Here is an 11,941-nt window from a genome sequence, read left to right as displayed (position 1 = left end):
CAAAACAAGTAGGAGGGTAGTGACCCACCAGTGCCTTCCCTTAAATTTCATTTTATTTCTTTTATTGTCCCCTACAAGAATATATATGGTCTAGGGTGAGGATCTGGACCGTTTACAAGACAATAGCACATTCTCGAATGAATTGGGTGGGGTGACCCCCACGGACTTCCCTTAAATTTCATTCGATTTGTTTCATTGTCCCGTACAAGAATATGTATGGTTTAGGGGTGGGGATTCGGACCGTTTACAAGATAATAGCATATTCTCAAATTTAAGGGGGTGGGGATGACCCCCTAGGGATCCCCCTTTTTTTCATGTGATTTGTTTTATTGTCCTATGATCATTTCTGAAAACTGTTTGTGTTTATCACTTAAAGGTATATTCATTTTAGTAATTCTGACATGTAGTTTTGGAGAAACGCTGCGGACAAATTCATTTTTAAAGTGGCGGAAGAAGAAAAAGAAGGAGAAGAAGAAGAAGAAGAAGAAGAAGAAGAAAAATAAATAAGAATTGAGTAAAATCAATTAGTCTCCAAACTTTGTTTGGGAGACCTTATTAAAATAACTATGTTCAAATTGATAAAACACACAAAACTGTTGTTGCTTTAGTGACGAAACAAAGTTGGTGACCCTAATCCTTTTTCCATCATTTTGTTTCTCTTATCGTGAAATACCTTCCGTCAAAATTTAAAGTTAAAATCACTGGTAGAAATTACTAGTCTGTGTAGTCTTTACATAAGCAACACGACAGGTGCCACATGTAGAGAAGGATTTTGTACCCGTCCGGAACACCTGAGATCATAGCAGTTTTTAATATAGTTCGTGGTGTTCAGTCTTAAGTTTTCTATATTGTGTATTCTGTACTGTTGTTTGTCTTTTTCCTGCCTTTTTCAGTTTGTTACGAGTATAAATATCCCTTTCGCTTCTATTTTGAATTGACATTACGTTAAATGCCTACAGATATGAACATTTCTTATCATCATTTTATAGGTTATCATTGTTCTTGTGATCTAACGAGACACTAAACATGGCAGTTATCTTTGTTATTTTCGCAATTTGCTGCATTAACTTTGATTCTGTTACTGGTAGTGATGATAAGATTTCTAGACTTGAGAAGCTTATTGAAGCACAGAATGTCATGATTCTTGGATTTAAGAAAGAATTTGATGTGTTCAAAGACACCGTTAGGACTCAAAATATCAAAATTGATAGCTTGGAAAATCAATTGCAAAACTGTAAGGCTTGTTTTGATCGCAAGGGTTCCAACACAAGTGGTGCACTGCTGTCTCACCAAATCCTACAATCTTGGAATAAAATGAATGTCGAGACGCATAAAGACAAAGTGAGTGTTTCAAACAACAGACTGCAAAAAGGTAATATTGTGAAATAATTCATTGTCGTTGTTTTCAATTTTCGAGCCTCGATAATACTTAGTTTTTAAATATCTGTACAACTTATATTTGCCATTATCTCCTTTCTAGTAAATACATGAAAATCAGAAACTAACGTGTACAAATCCTCAATATATATTCAAAAAGTCAAGTTCATGTGACTATTCAGAGATTGATCTGTGACGTTATGAGAATGCTCTGCATTAATAACCTACCTGGATAGTCGTCTTTATCTCGATATAGATTGTTCGTGGATCAATTATCGTCTAGTTGAATTTGTAATTTTACAACTAAAGGTATTAAAAAATTGAGCAATCACAGTAGACAGGAAGAAAACACCCTTGCAAAAAGAAAAAGGCGATTATACGACAGTCCTGTGTCCTGTGTAATATTATTTGTGTTTGTCTTTTTTCGTTTTTTGTTATGACGTTGTCAGTTTATTTTCGATATATGAGTTTGAATGTCCCACTGGTATCTTTTGACTCTCTTCAATAAAGCTCTATAGAGATAAATTGTCCTATCAACATGATTCTTTTTAAGTACCTGTCTGTCTATCTGCATGTAGAAACAAAACGATTCTCATCACCTACCCCTCTTAAGGTAGATTGATGGTATACCGCCATCTTGGATTGTACAATCACAGTACAAAATCGGTCTAGTAATTTGCCCAAATCAGCAAATTTGGAAACAGATTTGCAATTTCATGGTAAGACTGTTTATTTATATTAAAAAAAAATGTTAATTTATTGTATTATCCAAAATATTTTAACAAATATCAACCTTTTTGGTTTTTAAAATCATTTTTTGCAAATGAGCCATATTAGGGGAGATAACTCTTTTAGTACAAAGTTTATACTAGGCTAATAGGGAATTTTTTTATTTTTACTTGTGGCAAGAAAACAAGTTCGGTGACACCATGTTTTCTTTTTATTTTCTTAAAGCATAATACGAAACCTATCTTCTCACAATTTATTTCAAAATTCTATCTCATAGAACTTTTTTTATGCACTCTTATGTGTTTTTCCATGAACAAACTAACCAAATTTAGGCAATTTTCAACGACTCATAGCTTGAAAAATAGCACGGTGACCCATACTTTTTATTATATTTTTGAAAAAAGCATAGTACAATCTTCATTTTGGCAAATTATAAGAAAATTCTGTCTCAAAAAACATTTACTTATGATCTACCTTAAACATAGTTATATATAAGGGTATATGTAACCCCATGTTCTTCTGCCAAAAGTCCTTTTGTGAATCAAGCCCGGAAAAATTAATCAATGAGACATTAAAAAAAGAAAAATTCGTAAAATAAACAAAACAACATGTTAAAATAAAATGGGCAAATATCTAAGAATTTAAGTATGGGACACAACGATTACGGCGATAGCTTTCAAGGATGGGTATTACAGCATACATCTAAAAATGTAAAAATTGTCAAGGATATATCCTTTTAAACAGGCTTGTGATTTCTTTAAGAGCTATGTGTATCTACATTTTGATTTGCTTCACACTTCGATTTTCTAGATAAATATAGTTTTTTGATTTTTAGATTTAGGACGAGATAGCAGATTACTGATGTCCACATCTAACAGTAATTCTCCGTCGGTTATCGCATTTCACGCATACCTTTCAAAACATGAAGTAGACCCTGGACACCATCATACCATAATCTTCGATTATGTTCTCGTAAATTCTGGGAATGGCTACAATAATCACTCAGGAACATTCATTGCTCCGGAAAACGGAATTTATGTTTTTGCTTTTACCGTCGTTGGGTTCGCAGGAAGTAGAATGCCAGTTCAGTTGGTGGTAAACAGTAACATTGTTGGATCTACTGCTGCAGATAGTCAATCAGATACTCCATACCCACCAGCTTCATCTATAGTTGTTGTTCATTTAAACCAGTATGACACATGTTTTCTAAGAACTACACCAAATACCGGTAATGTTGTTGGAAATTTGTATAGCAGCGAATGGTCTAGATCATCCTTTTCTGCATGGAAACTTTGAGTTGGACTTTTTGAACGTTCCAATAAAATTATGTTCTTGAAAGATGTTGTTTGTTAAAATCGTTCACAGGGTATTCTATTTTGAAAAAATAAGGGAAATGAAGAAAAGACGACAACATGACAACAAAGAGTGTAATAGGGACAATTAACTATTATAAAATTTCATGATAAACCAAATAAAGGCAACAGTAGTATGCAGAGGCAAATCGAGTTAATCCATAGTATACATTATAAATCGATTGAGAGAAAACAAATTCCGTGTTGCAAACTAAAAAAAAATAATCGCAGAAATACTGAACTGCAAGGAAAATTCAAAAAAGAAAAGTTCCTTACTAAACTGCAAAATTCAAAACTCAAACACATCAAACGAATGGATACTGATGTCATATTCCTTACTTGTACAGGCATTTTCTTATGTAGAAAATGGTTTATTAGACCAGGTGTTAACGAGGAAAACACATGCTAAAATACAAAATAACATTGAATTTTTTTGATAAACATGTAAATTATCACAAGAAAAGGACAGGTGTAATTATCGTTCAAATTAGAAGGATGTAAAATATCAAACTACATATATGTAAATCATATTGTTGAAAATTTTCCCTTTTAACAGGTTAAGGAGGTAAACATTGGTTACGGAAAATGACTCTTAAAATCATCAGTGCGTTTTTGTCTATCGTTTTCATATATATGTTCTAAGCTTCTTGGTTACATAGATTATTTGTTTCAGGTGAAAGCTTAAAATATATAGATGAAACTGGACTTTTACAAATACATAACTCATTTAAAGAGTTTTCTCCTTGAACAAAGAAATACCGCATTAAGTGATCTTAAATCAAACGAAAACCATCTTCACACTACAAAGATGTTTTAGATAATTTTTTGCGAGAAATTATTCCGTTTACACTATATTGGACTGTATCTCCTTATTATTCAATTTTAATGTGTTTTACTTATATTAACGTTACCTGCTGATTACATTTTTTTAAATCATTCTAGTAGAAAATCGTAACATGACAACACATAGTTATCTCGTTTTTACACTTTGTCAGAACTGAAATTTCGCGCTGTCGTTCTTGCCAAATATTATATATGTGAATGTGTTTTTGTCTATTTACAGGCTAAAAACAATACATGGTATATGGAAACCTTGTAGTCAAATGATTTAATTTAAATCTGGCCTTAATCATATAAAGCTTGAAAAAAACTGGCTGATCAAGTTACTCATCCCTTCCCCCTCAGTACCATGTAAGTGACCCCCAGGATAAAATTGAAGTATCTGTAAAATCATGAACTTAGTAATATCTCGAGATTTATGAGTAATTCTAGTCGTATATTTTATGTTTTGATCATGTTAAAGCTGAAGATAAGTTTCTTATTTCAGGACACAATTCTATGAAAGGCAGTATTGGTTATTTAGTAGTCGTTATGACATTAGAGATCCTTGAATAAATGTATCTCCAATAGCAGTTTACAAGTTAAAACAAAATATTAAGGTTACGAGAATTGTTGTAAAATAAGAGTTTCCTCCCTTATCATGCTTTAATCCAGTATCTTCACTAAACAATTGCGTAATTTAACCTATAAAATAATTGCGTCTAAAAATAATATGACAAGTTCAGGTCGTTCACCTTTAATTAACTGCAATGTTACATTAACCGATATAAAAGTGCAATGAATTTATTAAAACGTGATTAAAGTCAATTGCATTTACCTTTATAAAAATATATTCGATATGCTGTTTGATAAGTATTCAATACAGTCAGTCCAAAAGTTTGAACTATATCGGTCCACTTTTTAAACGAATAAATTCCTTGTAATAAACAATACAGAAGCAGACTGCATATCTTACATTAGCATAATAAGCGAACATTTCGTTATCGAATCATAGACTTCAAAAGAAAGATAATGTGTTCTTGAAATTACTTTATATTTTTTTTTATGCAATCTAGTATAACAAATAGTCAGTATTTTCAAGCATACAGTCGAATTCTTCGGCCATTATAGTTCGTGGTGAATGTAGCTTTGGGTGCATACAATTTATAAATAAACGTTTTATTTGTACTTTTTACAGAACACGGTCAATACCGATACTGTAGACTATTAGTCCCGTGTGTATCATTCGTTTAGAAGCCAATTCTTCGTACTAACACAATTTATAACGTATAATTCTTAAATTGTCAGATTTTCGAGGCATATTTATAAGCTTAGCTTGTATTTACCAAACTAATGTTTTGTGTTTGGTAATATATTTAGATCCCCTTGAAATCATCATAAACGCGCGTCTGGCGTACTAAATTATAATCCTGGTACCTTTGATAACTATTTGCATCGCTTTCAAATATTTGGCTTTGAGCGTTCCTGTTTAGTCGAGAAATGCGCTTTGGACGCATACACTTTACAAGGAGGTGTTTTCACGTAAAGTTTCAGTTCTTTCATCGTTATTTGATTATGATTGGTATACATAGTACTGCATGAAGTTCTAACCACTAATCAGTGTAATAGAGTTTGTCCGATTAAGGTATCAGCAATTGAGCGTATTTCATTTGCATTTTAAACTTGAAGTACATTTGCAGAGAAAATGCGCACTCTTAAACCGAAAAGTCATGGATATTTATAGAATAATTAAACTTTTATTAAATAAATATTGTTCAATTATTTTGTTTTAAAGCCTGTTTCAATATCGTTATGTATATGTATATATATATTAACTAGTATATAATGTGTTGCAGTTCGTTAATCAATACTAATACATGTATATGACATGTATATACAGTACTGCAAGAAAGCGCTAACAACATAACAATGTTATAGCGCATGTTACGGGTATCAGTGGTGCAGCTTATTTTATCCACATTTGACCTTGAAGTACATGTGAAGAATAAATGCACACTCTGAAACAGAAAATAATACAATAATGCCTATTTAAAGAATAATTCAACATTATGCAAAATAAATATTGTTCAATTATTTTGTTTTAAAGCCTGTACCAATATCAAATTGTATTCATACACTAGTATACAATGTGTATTAGTACAATGCTAAGTACATCGCTGAATGTGAGGATTCTTTAAATGTTATCACATTTCCTCACAATAATTGTTGTTGGCTTTCATAAGTATGTTATATAAAGGTCGGTGAACTGCAGAAATGAATCTGTGTTTTTTTGTATTTTGCAAAGATAAGAAAAAACATACGTTTTATCTCATTTATATTATTCGCTTTATTGCCCAACATTTAGAAAAAAATAAATTGAAAATGTGACACAAAAACATACCACAAAACCAGCTACCCATCCGACAAATACAATATCACATACCACAAAACCGGCTATCCGTCCAACAAAAAAATATCACCTCTACAAGTTTCCTAATTGAGATTCAAACAGTTCTTTTGACAAGGACTAGCACAAGCGCAAATTTTTAGACTTTTATTCGGCAACCTTGAGATCCTGCAAGACGTGTTTGGAATTAAACATTTTAGTCTGGAATTGGTTTGATATACATATAAGAAATATTTTTTTTGACATGCACACGTATAAAAATTGCGGTTTTTATCCAACGCAATCATAGGTTTGAACGTAGTTTTCAATTTAGACTCGCATATAAGAAATAATATATACATACTGGGCATTACAATAAGTAATAATTTACGAGTGAACTAATTTATGTAGAAGGATATTGCCCAAGTTCAAAATTCCATCAAGCAAATCTGAACAATGAAGAATTCATTCATTGTAAGAACAATATCCGATGTGAATGGACTAGCAGACAATCTCGTGTGTCAATACAATTGAGACTTCTGTTGTTCTCACATAGTTGGACTTATCTTAAAACGTCCTCTCCCATTGTCATAGTTGCCATATGCTGGACCTGCAACGTACATATTTAGATTCAGATTCAGTGGAATCGAGACTTTTGTTGGCAAAGAAAAGTTATAGAAAGGGTCTTTCCTTCTGTACATTTTTTCCAATGCGAACTGGTTTGATAAGTTCTTATAATTATGTGACTTGCAATTTCCGAGATTTTAGCTACAGAATATGTTATGCTTCTGATTGGTATTTCAAGACAATAGATTTTGAAAATCATTGAAATGTGTCACCTACTACATCCACGTCGAAAATCGAATGGACAGGAGTGAGGGTAATGATGAGAAACCAAACAGTTATTCATGATCAACATTTCAAGTTAAATATTGAGTTCTGTCTTCAAGTTTGTGTCGTTAGAAGTACTTTTTTAAAGTTGATTAAATTATGATATACAAGAAGGACGAAAGAAACCAGAGGTAGAGTCTAACTCAAAGATAGAAAATGAACTGACAACGCCATGGCTAAAAATAAAAAGACAAACAGACAAATAATATTACAGAATACACAAAATAGAAAACTTAAGACTAGGCAACACGAACACCATCACTATAATATAGTTATCGTGATAATTTGTATTTCTTTATATGTTAACAAACGTCACGTTACAAACGTATGCTACAAAAACGTCAGAATTATATTTGAGATATGTCGATACATCACAATTAACGAGTAGGTACACTATATATATTTTGCTAGAATACTTGATAAATTATTTTAAGCTTGTCTTTCAATATCCGATCCTTTTGTATTTTCTGTTTCAACGGTTTTTTTTTCAAAGATCCTTCAATTCAAACGTTCACCGCTACCAACTGATTTAAACAGACCTGTATGCATGTCTGGCGTACTTAATTTTCAGAATGACAAAAGTTATCAAAGGAACCAGAATTTAGAACGCTAGACGCGCGCTTCGTCTACATAAGACTCATCAGTGACGCCCAAACAAAAAGAAATAACTGATAACAAATATAACTTTTAAGAGTTATATCATTTATCTAATATTTGGCTTTCTTTTTTATGTTTTTAGCCTTTAAGTATAGTGGTTGTAATTCATGATTCTGCCATTGTCTTTATTGGTGTATAAGACGACAACAGTTTACTGATGTTTACATCTCGTAAATCGATTACGAAACAACAAAACAAGATAACAAAACAAAAACTAAAGGAATTCCAAGTAGAATTGCAGGAATTCCAAAAAGGAGCCAACCAGGGGTGTACATAGTGTTTGCATTTTATGCTTTGTATGTATTAACGGTCGTGCACATTTACATTTGGTCAAATTGCAACCATCGGGTAGAATAACAGATCAGAGATGGGAAATTAATATCGACGTTATCAGTTTTACGAAACTATGTTGGCGTAATTTTGAAAGATTCAATTATGTAATAAAATCAGGAAAAAAATGAAAATAAATAAAACAAAAAAAGAAGCTAGAGATGCACCAAAGTATTTATTTTCAAATCAAGTTTACTCCCGGTCTCTGTTTCAAAAGCTTATCATTGGTTTCTTTTATTCAATTCAAAATATTTTCCTCTAAAAAAAATATCACTGGACATGCATTATATACGCACCAGGCTGAACCATTTTCTAATTAAAGAGATATATCGTTTGAGTGGTTTATTTGACCAATATCTCATGTTAAGTAGAATCCCTCAAAAGATGAAAATTGAAATGGAAACAAAGTATTTATTTACATAAAACTTACTTTACAGATCAGGGTCAGGATACCATTCGAGGGTCGAGCACGTTTTAGTTATCTTGTCTACATTTTAATTTTTATTCATCTTGGATTTTTGTTACATGTTCACGTAGTATATAACTGTATATGACCACAACACTGTTTCGGTTGAATATAATAATTAGGAGATGCAATATGATTGTCAATGTGAAAGTATAAAGAATGTGGTGGAATTGACTATGCTAATCCATGAACCCTAATTAAGTACTGTGCTTTTGATTTTGTTCTTGGTGTAATCTAAACATTATTCGTTATTAAACGAACCAAACAGCAAAGTTAAAGAAGATCTGATAAACCGTAAGGTCATATTACCTTTTGTTCTTACGTAAAAATTTGGACTTTGCCCTCTTGTATCTGTAAAACTAATTGCATTTTGATTATATATATTTTTTTTCTATTCAGAAAGTGTTTGCATTCTTTTACTTAAGTGACATTTGTATGCAGACTTATCTGTAACATAAATGTCACTGACCTGGGTTTTTGAGGTCAAGTACTGTCAAATTGTTAACGTCAAGTTCCAATCTTTTCTTAAATAACTTTAATATATTGATACGTATGTGTGCATTTATAATAATAGCTTAACAACTGGTTTAGTCAAGAGTTGAATAAAATTAACGGTACCAATTTTCTTGCACCAGATGTACATTTAAGTTTGTTACGAGTTATGCATTCATAAATTGAAAATGATAAGTATATTGTGGCTCCAAAAATTTCCTTGGAAGGTCTTATTACTAGCAGAATTTGAAACCAGGTGATAAGACGCCAATTTGTATACATTCTACTTCATGCCTGCATATTGAGCTAGATGGGTCACGATAAATAATCAGATCTTACATGAGAAAAAAAACAGGTATTAGCTTTATTTCAAAGCAAATTATTGAAAATCACAGTACTAACTACCAAATCTTAGCATATGTAGATGAGGAGGAGACGCATAGATGTTTTGTTCATTTGAAGACCTCCACGTGTGTCATTAAAATTTCTGACATAAAAACTTTTCCTTTCCCAATCTCATTCAGCGACAGCTTCAAATTTCAAATTTATTCAATGTGCTGAATGCTGTATTAAAAAAACTTGTGAATGATTCGTAGAGTTATCGGTTTTGTCCTTTGACTGGGATTAGAACTTGCAATTTGATTTATTCAAATTTTTTTTCAGCATTTTCAATGAGCAATTATATCAACGTTTTCAATTTAACTGCACCAGACGCACGATGCTTATTACGACAAGAAATGTCTTTTCAGTGATACTCGAGGCCAAAATATCTTTTTTTAATTTAAAGTCAGGAAATCTTATACATTAAAAATGTACAGCAAGGCATCACTAGAAGATTTCCTTCAAAATGATTAATTAAAGAGAGGCTTAAGACACCAGAGGGACAGTTAAAATCATAGATCGAAAATAAAATGAAAATGCAATGGCAAGTGAGTGTACATGTAATTGTGTAGTCCCTTTTTTCTCCAACAACAATTGGGATATTCTTATTTCATGTATGATTGTGAACGTGACTTAAGTTTATATCTATACTTATCAAGAAATGAAATGAACGTATTCACCTATTATGTGATATACTTCGTACGAATATAACCCTTTTCCGCCTACTGGTGTATATTTAAACCTGTTTGAATCTAGATCATTCAGATACAAGTCATATATATAGAGATAGATCGTGTGACTCAATATAGTATTAAGACAATAGATTTAAATCGACTTTACAATTAAAGAACAATAAATATCTTAATTGTACAAGGAATAGGGTTGAACTACGTACCAATCATCACAAAGGAAATGTACCATCATGATGTACAAATTAGAATAAATCTTCTGAGTGTTTGCTAGAACATGCATAATGTTGTTCAGCTTAAAAACTGGCATTTGACCAATACTTACATAGGAGAAATGAGAGACAATAGTGGCAATGATCGAAGTATTAGGTAATTAGATGGTGGTCCCATTAAGTTCTTATCGTCAACTAGTAATGAACAATAAATCAGTTATCCTCATTTTGATTATATGACCGTTATCTTATCTTTTATCGAAAGTAAAAGTTCGTGAATCTGAACCTAATTTGCGCAAGTAACTTGTTTTTTGTTCATTTTGTGTACAAAAGTGAGGCCATTGGTTTTCTCGTTGAATGGTTTTACAATTGTCATTTCGGGGCCTTTTATAGCTGACTATGTGGTATGGGATTTGCTCATTTTGAAGGCTGAACGGTGACATATAGTTGCTAATTTCCCTGTTATTTGGTCTATTGTGGAGAGTTTACTCATTGACAATTATACCACATCTTCTTCTTTTATATATTTTCTTCGAATCAATTGATCATACCGTGAAGGCAACATGCAAAATATTTACGTAACTTAAATCAAAGCAAACTTAAGTATAAATAGCTTCTTTCATTTAAGAGACCTTGAGATTAATACTTAAATATACCATACATTGTTTCGATCGTATTTTGTAACATGAATGAATAGTTGATACGTCATTTTTAATTGATAATGCGTTTGTCCTTTTGACCCATTGTAAAATATTGTCAATTGATTTGTTTGTTCTCAAAACGAATCCTTAGTTTGGTTTGAAACCAGGGGATAAGCCAATAATGAAATATAAAAAGAATTATATACTTAATTTGTCGAGGAAAAATTTGAATGAAGTGAATTTGTGTCAGTTGATACCCGAAAAAGTTGCAGTAATAATAATTAATGATAATAATAATAATAGAAGAACAATCTAAAAACTGTTAAATTGAAAACGAAGGCATAGTAAGTATGTCAATTTAAGTGGAAAAATGTTTTATTCACTTTAAAACTTTAAAATATCATTAAAATAGAGTTAAGATAATGGGCATTTTGCGTATATTGTTTTGTATTTGTCGCTTAAAGATGTACACCTCTGAGGAGCCATATATTTCTAGAATTAAACTTTGTTTCTTAACCT

At 31.6% G+C, this 11,941-nt stretch overlaps 1 protein-coding gene across 1 annotated transcript; it reads left to right on the top strand.

Annotated features, from left to right (window-relative positions):
• The first annotated feature begins 1,026 nt into the window (after window positions 1–1,026).
• LOC134699420 (uncharacterized) lies at window positions 1,027–3,402 on the top strand. The gene is made up of 2 exons (XM_063561018.1): window positions 1,027–1,372; window positions 2,942–3,402. Exons 1-2 carry the CDS (start codon window positions 1,027–1,029, stop codon window positions 3,400–3,402), a joined length of 807 nt encoding a protein of 268 aa, XP_063417088.1.
• The last annotated feature ends 8,539 nt before the right edge of the window (window positions 3,403–11,941 follow it).

The sequence above is a fragment of the Mytilus trossulus genome, unplaced genomic scaffold (assembly GCF_036588685.1).
Source record: "Mytilus trossulus isolate FHL-02 unplaced genomic scaffold, PNRI_Mtr1.1.1.hap1 h1tg000070l__unscaffolded, whole genome shotgun sequence".
Taxonomy (NCBI): domain Eukaryota; kingdom Metazoa; phylum Mollusca; class Bivalvia; order Mytilida; family Mytilidae; genus Mytilus; species Mytilus trossulus.
This window is presented reverse-complemented; position numbering and strand designations above follow the sequence as displayed.